This window comes from Pseudopodoces humilis, chromosome 3 (assembly GCF_049639895.1).
Source record: "Pseudopodoces humilis isolate 2021_Gansu_Grassland_sample_001 chromosome 3, ASM4963989v1, whole genome shotgun sequence".
Lineage (NCBI taxonomy): Eukaryota > Metazoa > Chordata > Aves > Passeriformes > Paridae > Pseudopodoces > Pseudopodoces humilis.
Genome location: NC_142202.1, coordinates 78,899,053 through 78,911,254, shown reverse-complemented (window position 1 = coordinate 78,911,254; position 12,202 = coordinate 78,899,053). Strand labels below are relative to the sequence as shown.

At 42.1% G+C, this 12,202-nt stretch overlaps 1 protein-coding gene across 2 annotated transcripts in view; it reads right to left on the bottom strand.

The window, feature by feature from the left end:
* Positions 1–463: 463 nt before the first annotated feature.
* The window catches only part of RARS2 (arginyl-tRNA synthetase 2, mitochondrial), a 30,452-nt gene continuing 18,713 nt past the window's right edge, over positions 464–12,202 (bottom strand). The window contains exons 11-18 of one of the 2 annotated variants that reach the window (XM_088053780.1): positions 9,383–9,459; positions 7,983–8,107; positions 6,658–6,725; positions 6,449–6,558; positions 5,382–5,477; positions 3,535–3,609; positions 2,550–2,613; positions 464–1,294 (exon numbers count right to left, since the gene is read on the bottom strand). In XM_088053780.1, coding sequence (XP_087909906.1) covers positions 1,208–1,294; positions 2,550–2,613; positions 3,535–3,609; positions 5,382–5,477; positions 6,449–6,558; positions 6,658–6,725; positions 7,983–8,107; positions 9,383–9,459 — 702 coding nt within the window. In that variant the 3' untranslated portion in view covers positions 464–1,207. The remainder of the gene's footprint in view (positions 1,295–2,549; positions 2,614–3,534; positions 3,610–5,381; positions 5,478–6,448; positions 6,559–6,657; positions 6,726–7,982; positions 8,108–9,382; positions 9,460–12,202) is intronic. The other variant, XM_005518188.3, reaches the window with a different exon arrangement.

The following is a 12,202-nucleotide window of genomic DNA, read 5'->3' as shown; positions in this document are numbered from 1 at the left end:
TACGTGTGAATGAGTCAACACAAAGTTTCTATCTACAAGATCTTTTCTCTATCAACCCCTCTGTGCATACAGATGCTTGAAAAGGGTTCCTGTAATAATGTTCACCTTTATTAGTGCCAACTGTAATTTCTTCTGAGTCCTTCCAGATATTTCAATTCTACATTAAGAGAAAACAGACCCTGGTGCATTTGGGCAACTTGTTGACATTCACAGTGGAGGTGAAATGTGACCTATTTCATGCTCTTCGCTACATTTCTTTGGACATGAATTAAGCAGCTGGGATTTACTTGGAAGTGGGGCACGTTAAACACAGCAGTAACAAATATGCCTAAGTTCTCTTCCAGTGGGAGAGGATGGTCCCCTCTGCGTTTTGCCAACTCTTCCACCACAGTGCTGCTCTTGGGAGTTGAGGCTTCCATGGTGGAAGGTATTGCCAGGCACCTGCAGGACCTCAGAGGTGCTGCTCCATCTCTCTACAGCAGTGTGAGGCTCAGGGGTGCCAAGCAGCACCTGCCACATCTGCCTGTGCGCACAGTGCTGAGGGAACACTGTGCTTCCTCTTGCACCAGCTGGGCAGCAGTCTCTTCTCACCAGCCATCACGTCAGTGGCACAGAGGAAGGGCCGAGGAGCAGGGTGTGACTGCTGGCAGTTGGGCTTGGCTGAGGTTTCTGAAGGGGAAATGCAGCACAACACACAGGAAAAGGTCTCTGCAGGGTCTGAGTAACTCTGTTTATTACAGGAGACAGCACCAGGAGCCACTGTGCCATAAGGCCTTGGTACACAGTGGCAAGGAGGAGTGGAGAACTTAGCTTAGGGCAGCACAGTTACTACCACTTCCTCTACCACAAGGATGTGGTAGTTACATGGCAAATACACAGCAGTTCTCTTTTATGGGAAATTCCAGGTAGAGTAGAGTGTTAAGCACTCTGCTGCCACCAAATGCCTGAAGAAAGTGATTATGAGAGCCTTGACCACTGCAAATGGCAAATGTCGCTGTCCCACAGCTGCTCTGCGGCAGCTTGGTAGGATGGAGAACACAAAGCTCCCACTGCAGATGGAGTTTCCAGCCTGCAGTAGCAGTGGCACACAGGACAAGATTCTTATTATTGTGGAAAAAAATCACTTTACTAAGTGATTTTTTCAAAATTTTTACAAGTCTTTACTAAGTCATTTTTACAAAATCACTTGACATTGGATACGGCCTTGTTACATTTCAGTTACGGGTGTAATGCCAAGAAGTTTCATTCCATTGGCTAGAACGGAGCGTGCAGCATGGAAGAGACAGAGCCGTGCCTGGAAAACAAGGAAAAACACTTTAGGGTAGTGCTGTAGCAATAGGGTGTGGTTCTTGGGACAGCAGTTAGACGCAGAGGTGAGAACACTGTGCGCAGCCGGCCCCCACCGGGACTAGGATCTACAAAAAACCTGCGTGCCAGAATTCACAGCAGCTCGTGGCAGCCCATTGCACTGTTAACAGGGGGACACTTTGTCAAACAAAGGAAGACGGAATGTTCAGCCCAGCCCCCGGGGCAGAGCAAGCAGAGATGCCTGAGAAACAGTGCAATGACTAAAAGCTGAAAATCTCTCATGCACCACGGTCTAGAACAGCCTGAGGTTACCGCTGGAATCTCTCCCCTCGACGTGCCTGTGTGACAGGCTGTCAAGCAACTATGGGCTGCTTTGAAAATTTCCTTTGTCAATGTCTTGGCTGTTACACACCTGGCTGTTTGGGAAGGGCTCTATCAAGCTTGCTCCAAAAATCATAGTTCTTGAAAGTTGTCACATTGCAAGATCTTTAGAAATATTTTTATTTACAGGATAAGGAACTAAAGTTTTCCTTGAAGTTTGGCACAGTCCATCTCCAAAGGCACCAATGTCCCCCACAGCACAGATCAACACTTAAATGTTGATGATTTCCTACCAAAATCAAATAGGTAATTCCTTTTGAAGTAGATGAAAGAAAATAAGAAAGGCAATGTAATTAATATATAATTTACTGAGTCATTAGGGGGTCAAACATTGCCTGGGAGATCAGAAAAAAGAATTTGCATTTCTTTGGAATGGCACATTAACAGTTGTCAGCCTCTGTGCTTTAGCTAGAAAGGCAATACCGACAACTTGGGATATGTAGGTGGCAAGAAGGAGGAGACAAGATTCTGTTTGCTCCTAATTCTCTATCTTCCCTCATAACCACTAAAGGAAACCATAAAAAGAAAAGTCAACAAGCAAGTTAAATGCCCAAATGTTTACTCTTAAAACATTTAGAAGGAAAGGTGATGACTAGGTGCTTGACTGGGTCTGGAGCAGTTGTCCTTACAGAGTGTGTTTTTGGAGGATCAAGCAGAGCAGCCCTTTCTGGAATGCACAGCTGTGAACGGCAATCCCTGTCTTCCCAAAGCAGTGCCACCCACAGGAGAGCCTGGCTGTTGGCTCTTCTGCCTGCGGGCTCGTATTCCCCCCAGTGGTGACACAGCGGGGCTGGCAAAGCTGCTGGATCCTTCCTCGGGCCGCCCTCCAGGCTCCAGCCCCCAACCCCGGTGTGCCGTACCTGTGCCACATCGGGGGTGCTGCCTTTCACGGGAAGGGTTTTGTGTGCCACGGCTGCCAGGTGGCTGAAAGGGAAAACATGGGAGAACGGTGAGAAGGAGCAAATCACTTGACAAACACAGTGCTGTGGGCTACAGAAAGCAGCAGAACTGGAAGAGCCACCCACAACTGCAGCATGAAACAGGCTGATTTCCAACAGCCTCTTCACCTGGCTGAAGGAAGGCATGGTTTTCTGTAAGCCTGCATGATGTTGATGGCACGCCCTGACAACTTCACTCTCCTTAAATAACCCCAAAGTAATCTTCCCACTTCACACATATCCTTCCACTCCCTGCCCTCCATCCCCCCCAAAAAACCCACAAACCAATCTTAAAACTGCTCTGGGAAGATCCTTGAGAGCCTACCCTATCATTCCCAAGATTCATGATTCTTTACACAATTTTCTTTAACTTGTTAAAGCCTTCCCCATACACAGGCTGTTCAGATTCCTCCACCAAGCCTACACTAGCATTTCATGGTTCTGTCCAATCCCTATGGGAATCAGATGCACTGATTATATTAGTGTATGACTTACACATGTAACAGGCTTTGTTCATGGACTGAGATAATGGTTAAAAGTGGTTTGGGTAAAATTTCCTAGCTGAAATGTTGATATTGAGAGGATGTTATCAGCTAAAATCTGCTCCTTAAGACATCATTACTCCAGCATGATTTTGGGTTCAGATATTGGGTTTCAGCCAAATAATTATTTTTTCTTAAAAGCTGTTATATTTCTCAGGAGGTTCCCGGTTCCAGCCTTAATCTCTACTATTTATTACATTATTTGCTATCGTATTTTATGTATTTCCTGCTTCAGGGAAACTGTCCCACAAATTTGCATCTTCCCCACTATTTCTACTCTTCAAAGCAGTGCAGATGTGAGGGCTGCAGAGCCAGCTCAGGAAGACCTGTCCTCACTGCACTGCCAGTATCAGCAAACACCTTACCTCAGTGTGAGGAGGTAGCTGACAATGTGCTTGGGTTGCAGATCCTGAGAAGATCTATACAGGACCTCATCATACCTGTGAAAGAAGGTTTGTTTGGTGCTGAAGTGGTACAAGGTGTACTCAGATAGAAGGCTCATCAGACTTGCTTAAGTCAGAACAAACACAACCACAGCTGTAGAATTAGCAAAACTAATCTTCTGAAGTAGATCTAAGCCATATCATTAACACACAACTGATTATTCCTTCCTTGTTCACTTATTGAAGGAGACTGCTTCTGCTGCTCATCATGCAAACAGCTCAGAGAGGCAGGCTCTAGCAAAGAGAACACAAGAGCTGTATTTGCTCCTGGAACATTATGTCTGGTTTTACATCTCAACACTAATTGTACATTTCTAGGAGCAAAAAACACGTGTTAAATAACCAAGGAAGTCAAAATAGTCCCTTAGAAGACATTGCCTTTAGTAACTGAAGCTTAGAATTTTAAGCAGATAAAAGGAATCTTGCAACATTAGAAGAAGACAAATCCTGGAACACAGAATCACACAGAATGGTTAAAGTTGGAAGGGTTGGGTGATCTGGTCCAACCTCCCTATGTAGGGTCCCTATGACCCTGTGTAGGGTCATCCTACATAGCTTAGACAATGCACGACTTTGTAAGACAGTATTAAACAGGGTAGTACAGGCAGTCATGACAGCTATGTTTCTTCTCCATGTGTTTTGCTATCCTTTTCCACAGCCTGCAAGAAGGTACCAAGACTGGAGAGTACCAGGGCTGGAGAGGTGTCAAAGTTAAAGTGAGGACTGGACTTCCTGATCTCTGCTCAGCTCCCAGGCCCATCCCTGCCAGCATGTCCAAGCTGAACTGCTGTAGAATCTTCCTCTCTTACAGACAAGCTGCAGAACTGGGGAGCACACTGTGGTAATGACAGCTCAGCAGTCACGTTAGAGTATAAAAAAATCCCAAGAAACAACTCACACATTTTTGAAATACAATGGCACTGCATAAATAAGACACTACTGGTCTTGCTGAGAGCTGGCTGGTCCTGCTGTTTCTCAAGACAGCGTGCAGCACACGATGGTCTGCAGGCAGACTCTGGAGGCAATTACAGTTAATGGTAGGGCTCTGCAGCCCACACGTGCAGGTCAAAGGAGCCACCTGGTGCACTGGCATGACTTTGGAAGTCCTAATTTTAAACAGACAACCTCAGGAAGGTCTTAGTTGGTAAAAAAAGGTAACTTGCTGGCACTGCACAGTGTGCAATGTAGTATATAGGAATTCTCACTAGGAATTCTGAAAGCTTTGGTCACTTCTGACTCCATGACAGGCTGCGCAACAGACAACTCCCTGTCTCCGTAGTTTAATTACACATCTATGAAATAATGAAAACAGAAAGTGCTCAACTTTAAGACTGAATTAATGAAGAACACTAGTGCTATTAGCAGTTGTGCATGTTCAGTAGCTCTGAAGGATGCTGAGGTTGCAGATGTGCATACACGTATGCACATCACCGCCTCTCTCTTTTCTCAATGACAAAAACAGAACATGAGGGACCAAGCAAATCTGCAGCTAATATTTATACAGAGCTGAGCACACTTTTATGAAGGTAAGAAATAATTAGGAGGCTCATGTACACAGTATATTCCAAATACTGCTTTTTCCATCATGTGGCTTGTCAAGTCATTAACATTTCAAATGTTGCAATCCACGTGGCACAAAAGACAAGACATTGCCTCAAACAGCCATTTTTTTCTTATGATCATACAGTCTGTGCCCTCTCAATAGGTCAGTGGTATGTCCAGATATTTATTTTAAGGGAAATGGTATTTGGAAAGAAAACTAGACAAACCTGAGAAGATGCTGAAGAACAGAGATGGCATCTGGCTCTTGCAAGCACGCCACATTTACATCAGTTAGCTGTGCATTCCCGTGCATCTGTTCTAAACTAAAACGTAAGAATGGAAAATAAACATGGGATGAAAATCACCTCTTAGCAATGCTGAACAAAAAACCCAGTAATCTGTGTTTTTAAGGAAACAGAATAGGCTCTGCTCAAGCTGAATGGAACACTGAAACAGACTAGCTGACTTCAACCTAAGATTTAAAAAAAAAGAATAAATTTGTGCTGGCCAGTCAATTATCAACAGGATAAGAGATATGCATGGACAACAGGTCTAGAAGCTCAAAGGAGTAGGGAGGTAGTCAATCTCCCACTAATGGTACCTGGAACCACCAATACCTACATGACAAGAGGAACAGACCAGAGAAAGGGATCAGGCTTGCATGTTCTCCCTGAACACCATATCCTGCTACCACTGCCTCAGAACATCAGGCTGCTTCACACCTTTGGCCTCACTCAGGAAGGAATCTCACATGAAAACACATATTGAGGTCTGCTCTGGCAATTCAGTATAATTGATAAAACTGTTCAAGCTGGACTCTTCTGAAACTCTTTAAAAAAAATAAATTAAACATGTCAGGTGTTTGACCTGAGTCAACCAGAAGGGATCTCCTTTTAGTCTTGGCTATCAACAGTGGGAAATGACAATGTTAAAAATAATCCACTAGTTACTGTGGTAGCCGAAATATTCAACTTCCATTAAGCTGTGTGTTTTACAAGTATGGACATTTTGGCTTTTACATCAGTTTCTTTAGTTCCAGGCAACCATTCTTCATCAGTGACACCAACCACAGAGACGATGTTCCTTAGAACTGACAAACTACATGAACAGTTAGTTCAGTTCCACAGAAATGAGGTAGAATATTGATTTTAATTGGCCTGCTCTTCTGGGAAGTCTATCTTAAACACACTTCTGCTGTAAAAGTGAGCATGTGTCATATTTAAGGAGTTAGCACAACTACTTAACAAAGCAGTAGTATTCGTGTCAGACTGCTGTGCAGAAATGCTCCTCTTACCTATGGAGTCTGGCATGGGTGTACTGCAAGAACACTCCTGTATCTCCCCGACTCTGGAGAGCTCGATCCCAGCTAAACTGGTAATCAGATGACAGGAGGCCCCGGAAGTCCTGGAACAATAAACTGATGTCACACAGACATGGCTCTTCATCTCAATCTATAACTTCTCACAGACAATGCAGACACCTCATGAGGCAGCTAAGACTTACCTGAATTATGAGTGCTGCAAGACCAACCTTCTCTGCTGTCTCCACAGGATCCTGGACCTCTTTGGTTGCTGAAGGGAAACAAAAACATCATTAAGTCTGCAGTACCATAAGGACCCTCTTGCTCAGACTTGGAGATGCCAATGTAAGAGCAGATCTTCCTCAACTATAAACTAGCAATATGGAAATTGTCAGGATGCATGCAGCAAGAGGATATACATCTCTATTAAAAGCTGAAAACATAGGCTTTTTCCCACTTCCCCTTGTATGCATAGCACAGATTTTGAGGTGGAAGGGGTCATTACAACAGACTATGCTACATTTCACAATTCTGACAGCCAATCTCCGAGACCAGGGAAATGCAGATTTTGTTGAAAAACTGATAAAAAGCTCCAAGTGATACAAGATGCATAAACAAAAAAAGAAAAGTTGTTCCAATGGCTAGTGACCGTTTGGATGTAGTTTCAGGGAGTATTCACACCATCCATTGTAAATACCTAAACTGACTATACTGAGGGAATCTGAACTGGGAGAATCACAGAATGCTTTGGAAGGTTGGAAGGAACCTTTAAAGATCATCCAGTCCAAACCCCCTGCCATGAGCAGCAACACCACCTCCTCGTCTATCTTACAAAGAAAGTCATCTGTTTTAAAAAAGCTGAGGAGGCAGAGCAAGGAAGATGCATACTACTTAAGCTGATCAGATTGCTGACTCAATCCAGCATCTAACACCAGAGAGCACAAGAGGGGGCAGCATTTCACTGGGAACTGCTTGGATCTGTACTGCATCAGGAGGAAACGGTCCTGGAGCCACAGGCTGAGTGGAGCGCAGGCAAACCCCCCCTTCAGCACAATCAGAAGAGATTGCAGAGCAGTGGCCTCGGGAACAGCCACGAGGCTGGCAGGGTGACAAGGCAGCAGTGGCAGGCAAGCGAGGAAGGCTCTTGCCAGAGAAAACTGTCAGAGCTATAAATCCTTTGGATGAAATCTGACTGATCCCTGAACTCCAGCCCCAAATCTACTACTGAGTAGTTTGTCTCTCCAGAAAAAAACAACTGTTGTCCCTGAAAGGCAGATACTTCCTTCCTGGTGCATGATGAAATAATTTAACTGAATGTTAAAATTTGCAAATCTGCAATTTAGGGGAGTTCACAGAGTTGCAAAAAATTATTGTAAGGTTGTTTATATTACAGGAAGTACAAAAAGAAAGGAAAAGGGCATATTACTGTGATTAGTGCAACACAGGGAGAAGTGAAGGGTGGAAAACATGACACAATGTGATCAACACAGAACATCAAAAGAAACTAATAAGACCTGAAATAGCTAACTTTTTGTGGAAGTCATGTTTTGTAACATCCTTGAGCGAACTTCATTTAAAACATCTTCCAGAAAAATTACTTCTCCTCTCCGAGTCTTCATGCCTTGAACTAGACCAAAAGACACATGCTGGCACCTGTGTTGAGAAGCAGCAGGACCAAAATTATATTTCGATTGAGAGAAATGTTTGCCGTTTTTTCAGAGCTGGAAACAGCAATAACAGCTGAATAAATAACACTCCAATGTGGGAAGCTCAGTGATATAATCACTAATTCTCATTTCAGCAACCAAGCTCCATACTTATTACATAATGGGAAAATTATGATCAGAGTTATGATAGCCTGGTCATTTGTATGCTCAGGAATCTCTTGCTACTAGCTTTAGTACAGAGGCCTCAATGCAATAATTTGCAATAAATTGAAGAGAGACAGGATTGTAGACAGATCAAATTACTGTGGCAACAGAGATCTCTTAATATAATTAGAAAAGGAGTCATAATAATTCTATTGTGGCCACATTAAACCAAAAGTATAATTAATCATTGCTAATAATAAAGTATTCATTGTTTCTGCTTGTAAAAATCCCAAGCATTATTCTTGGTCCAGAATCTAAGGTAACTTTAGCACAACTTTAAACACTGTGAAAGGAGGCAGGTATTGCTGAAGGCTAAAACCCTATATTTAACCACAAAAGACATGAAGTCTGGCAGAGGGGAATATGATTTAGTCTGGAGATCTGTTACTGACCTTTGCTCAGATTGCTAACAAGATTGGTAATTGCAATGAATAACAGCAGGGATACGCTTCCCTGCAATAGATACTTCAAGCCTGAAGCACGATTCAAACTCAGATTCTGATCTCTGCTGAAATAAAATACTTCAAGAGGTAATAATTTGTAACCACACAATATCCCAGAAGCTATGCCACAAAGTCTCTTAAAAATTGTTTCCCTTTTTCACATCAGGCAGTTATGAAAAACCTGTTAAATGAGAGACAGGGCTGTTTTTCACATCCTAAACACACAACAGTGACTCCATTCACACATAAATCAGACCAGCAGGAGTGGACACATAGAATGAAAAGGTTGCTGGTAAGGACCTGAAGCCCATATTGCACATAATTCTGAGGGTTTGATTCTCTGTTGGACTAGTACTAGTTGGGTCCTACAGGCCAAATGTCTGCTTGTACCCTGGAGTCGATTACTTGCACAGCAGCATCACATCTTGTAGCTCAGTTTCATCCAAAACGCCTACATGATGTGTGCTATAGCATGGCGGTGGATGGACACCATCAGGAGATTCTCCTCAAAAGAGCACTCCATTGAAATTCCAATGTACATATGATATGCATTCTTGAGGAAAAATAAATTAACCACCAAAACCAGTATGTAATTATGATATTTAAGTACATACCTTTCTGCCCAGTCATAACCCATGAGCTTCAGTATTTGGAATAAATGTTGAAAGTGATTACTTTGGCTTTTATCTGTCTAAGGAATAGAATTGATGCATATCAGAAAACACTACAAGTGTGATAAGGAGTAACTTTTAACACACAAACACACAGTACCACAGTGCCAGTAAGTCATTGCAAGCAAAATCAAGACCTACAAAGACAAGCAAGACTTAAAAATTGTGACAGCTGAGATCTATGACAATGAGATTTTGAGTTATGTTAGAAAAAGAAATACATCTTTTCAGAAATTATTATTCTCAGGTCACAAAGGCAAAGATGTGAAGTAAAAGGAAACTTTAATGTTCTTTAGTTTCCCATGATCTGAGAGCTGCCCATCAAACAAAACATCTCCATTTTCACTTCAGATCCTTGCTGCTCTTTTTATACCCCTGGGGTTATATCACCAGACTCCAAGGGTCCTTTGGCTTAGAAACAGAACACCTCTTTGGCTGTCTGCCTCCAGAACCCACTAGTTTCTATTGTCTCCAGCATGATTTGTAGTTTTACATCATAAGGCAGGTACATAATTTTTAAAAAATGTATAAATGATCACAATTTCATAACAAAGATGCATCTTGTACTCTCTTCCACTTTCAGTTACACTCTTCTACAAACAGAAGTTGTTTCTGACTGTATATTATGTCTAACAACAATCTTCATATGTGTTTCTAGCCACAGCTGCTGCTATGAGGTTCATTTTTCTACCTAGTTGTTTTGGTCATCTCACTCAGCCTCCTTTTTATACCTCCTTAAAAAACAGTGCAGAGATAACCAAATAATCACTATTCCCTCATTTGTTTGGTGTTCTGGGACAAGGAGTAAAATACTTATCTTGTATTCCTTCTCAACTCTACCACGGTATCAAGCACCTGCCTCCTCTCTCCTAGTTCCTCATAACCTGCTCTGCTCCTGGGAATCACCTCTCTGTGCCAACTCACAAGCAAGGCTGATAAATGGACAGCTGATAAATGGACAGCACTGGCTGGTGCTTCAAACAAGGCCTTCCAAGTCCTTTTCCATGCACCTTAGAGATGAGGTGCCTCTCTGCACAAAGCCAGACCTCTCTTGTTAAGTGGCTGGCTTTAAGGTAGAGGTCTGCAGTCTGACAGCATGGATTGTATTTAACTCTTTATATATAAAAGCATTTTCATTTCCTTCTTGAGTGCAACATTCAGTGGAATCTTAGTACCTCTTTAAGAACATGCTTTGAATATTTTGCTCATACCACTGCCTTTTTGTGAAATAAGTCGGATTTTTTAAAAAACCTAAATTAGTGAATGCACTGATTTACAGCATTACAAGTAGTAAACCAATTTAATGTTCTTTTAAAGAAGTTGATCTGATGAAAATAAGATGATCTTATTTCATAAGACTCTAGAGTCTCTAAATAATTTTCTTGTAACAAGATTAGGATTCTGAAATATATTTGTATTTCATTATTAAAGACTAAAATCATTAGCATTCTCATTTAATCCCATCAAGTCCTCTTGCCTCTGGTAACACTGAGTAAAGTCCTAACTCACTACAAAGCAATGCCACAAAACAGCAGTAAAGCTCAGCAAAGGCTGGCAGTTCCCTCACCAGGCTGTCTGTCCCACAAGAGTCTCCTAAGAGTTTGTTTCATTCTTTTATGACCCACTTTCTCAGCCTTCAGAAAGTCAGAAATTACAAAAATACTAACCATGTCCTCTGAAAACCATACAACCTGAGCAAGGCTGAGAGGACAGGACAGGCTAATCGGTCATTTCCCACTTGAATCAGATATTTGGCTGATGGACACATCAGTCACGTCACAGTCTGGCTGTGCTCTGCTGTGTATCTCTCTGGACTTGAAGGAAACCAGGGAGGCCCAGGCAAGGAATTAAAGAGTGACTGGAATTCAGTTACACCAGCAGTCTGCTCAAGGCTCTTGCTCTTATGCTTGCTCACTCCATTAGCTGAAAGTTCAGCTGATTTGTGCAAAGTGGACACCCAACTATTCTTTTTTCTCATTGCTCCTTCTCCCTTGGTCCCTGCTACCTCCTGGTTTATCAAACACAGATAATTGCCCACCCACATGAACCAGACAGGAAACATCCTTAACATTTAATGCTTTGCATGTTCACAGCCACACTGCCCTTTGATGCCAATGAACTCACTGTTCCAGCCAGCAGGGGCAGAAAAGCTCCCACCAAAACCAATTTCCCCTCAGAATTACTCAGAAGTCCCTGCTCTGTGACAATATGGAAGAATGGCAAGCTATGGGAAACTTCCTGAAGACTGAAGCTAAAAGGAGGAATGTGGTTTAACTTTAAACTGTGCATTTAATGTTTTGCTTACTGATCTCTCTCCCTGCATCATCTTATGTGTCACATTATATTGACTTTTGAAAAAGCTGTACAGAGACGGTACAAAGACATTACCAAACATGACCACATACAGATTTTTTCCACATGTTACTAATTCTAGACTTCATATAAAAGAACATGGCTTTCATAATTATTTTTTTTTCAAAATCTGAGAAAAATAAGATTTAGAAGCATCACATGAAATGTCCCTGCTAATATGAGATCAAAAAACAGTTTCAGACAAGTAAGGAGATAGTCCTGCTATTCATATTTTCTATCCATTATTGATACTGCCAGAATAAAATTAAAAATAAAATAATGAAACCAATAAATATAAAAAGACTCCCTGTCTACAACTGTTTCATTCAGATTGATTAAACAGTACTTTATGTGCAATTTCTACATAATGAAACTAAGGCATTGTTCAAAGCCATAAAAATGTACATTTCA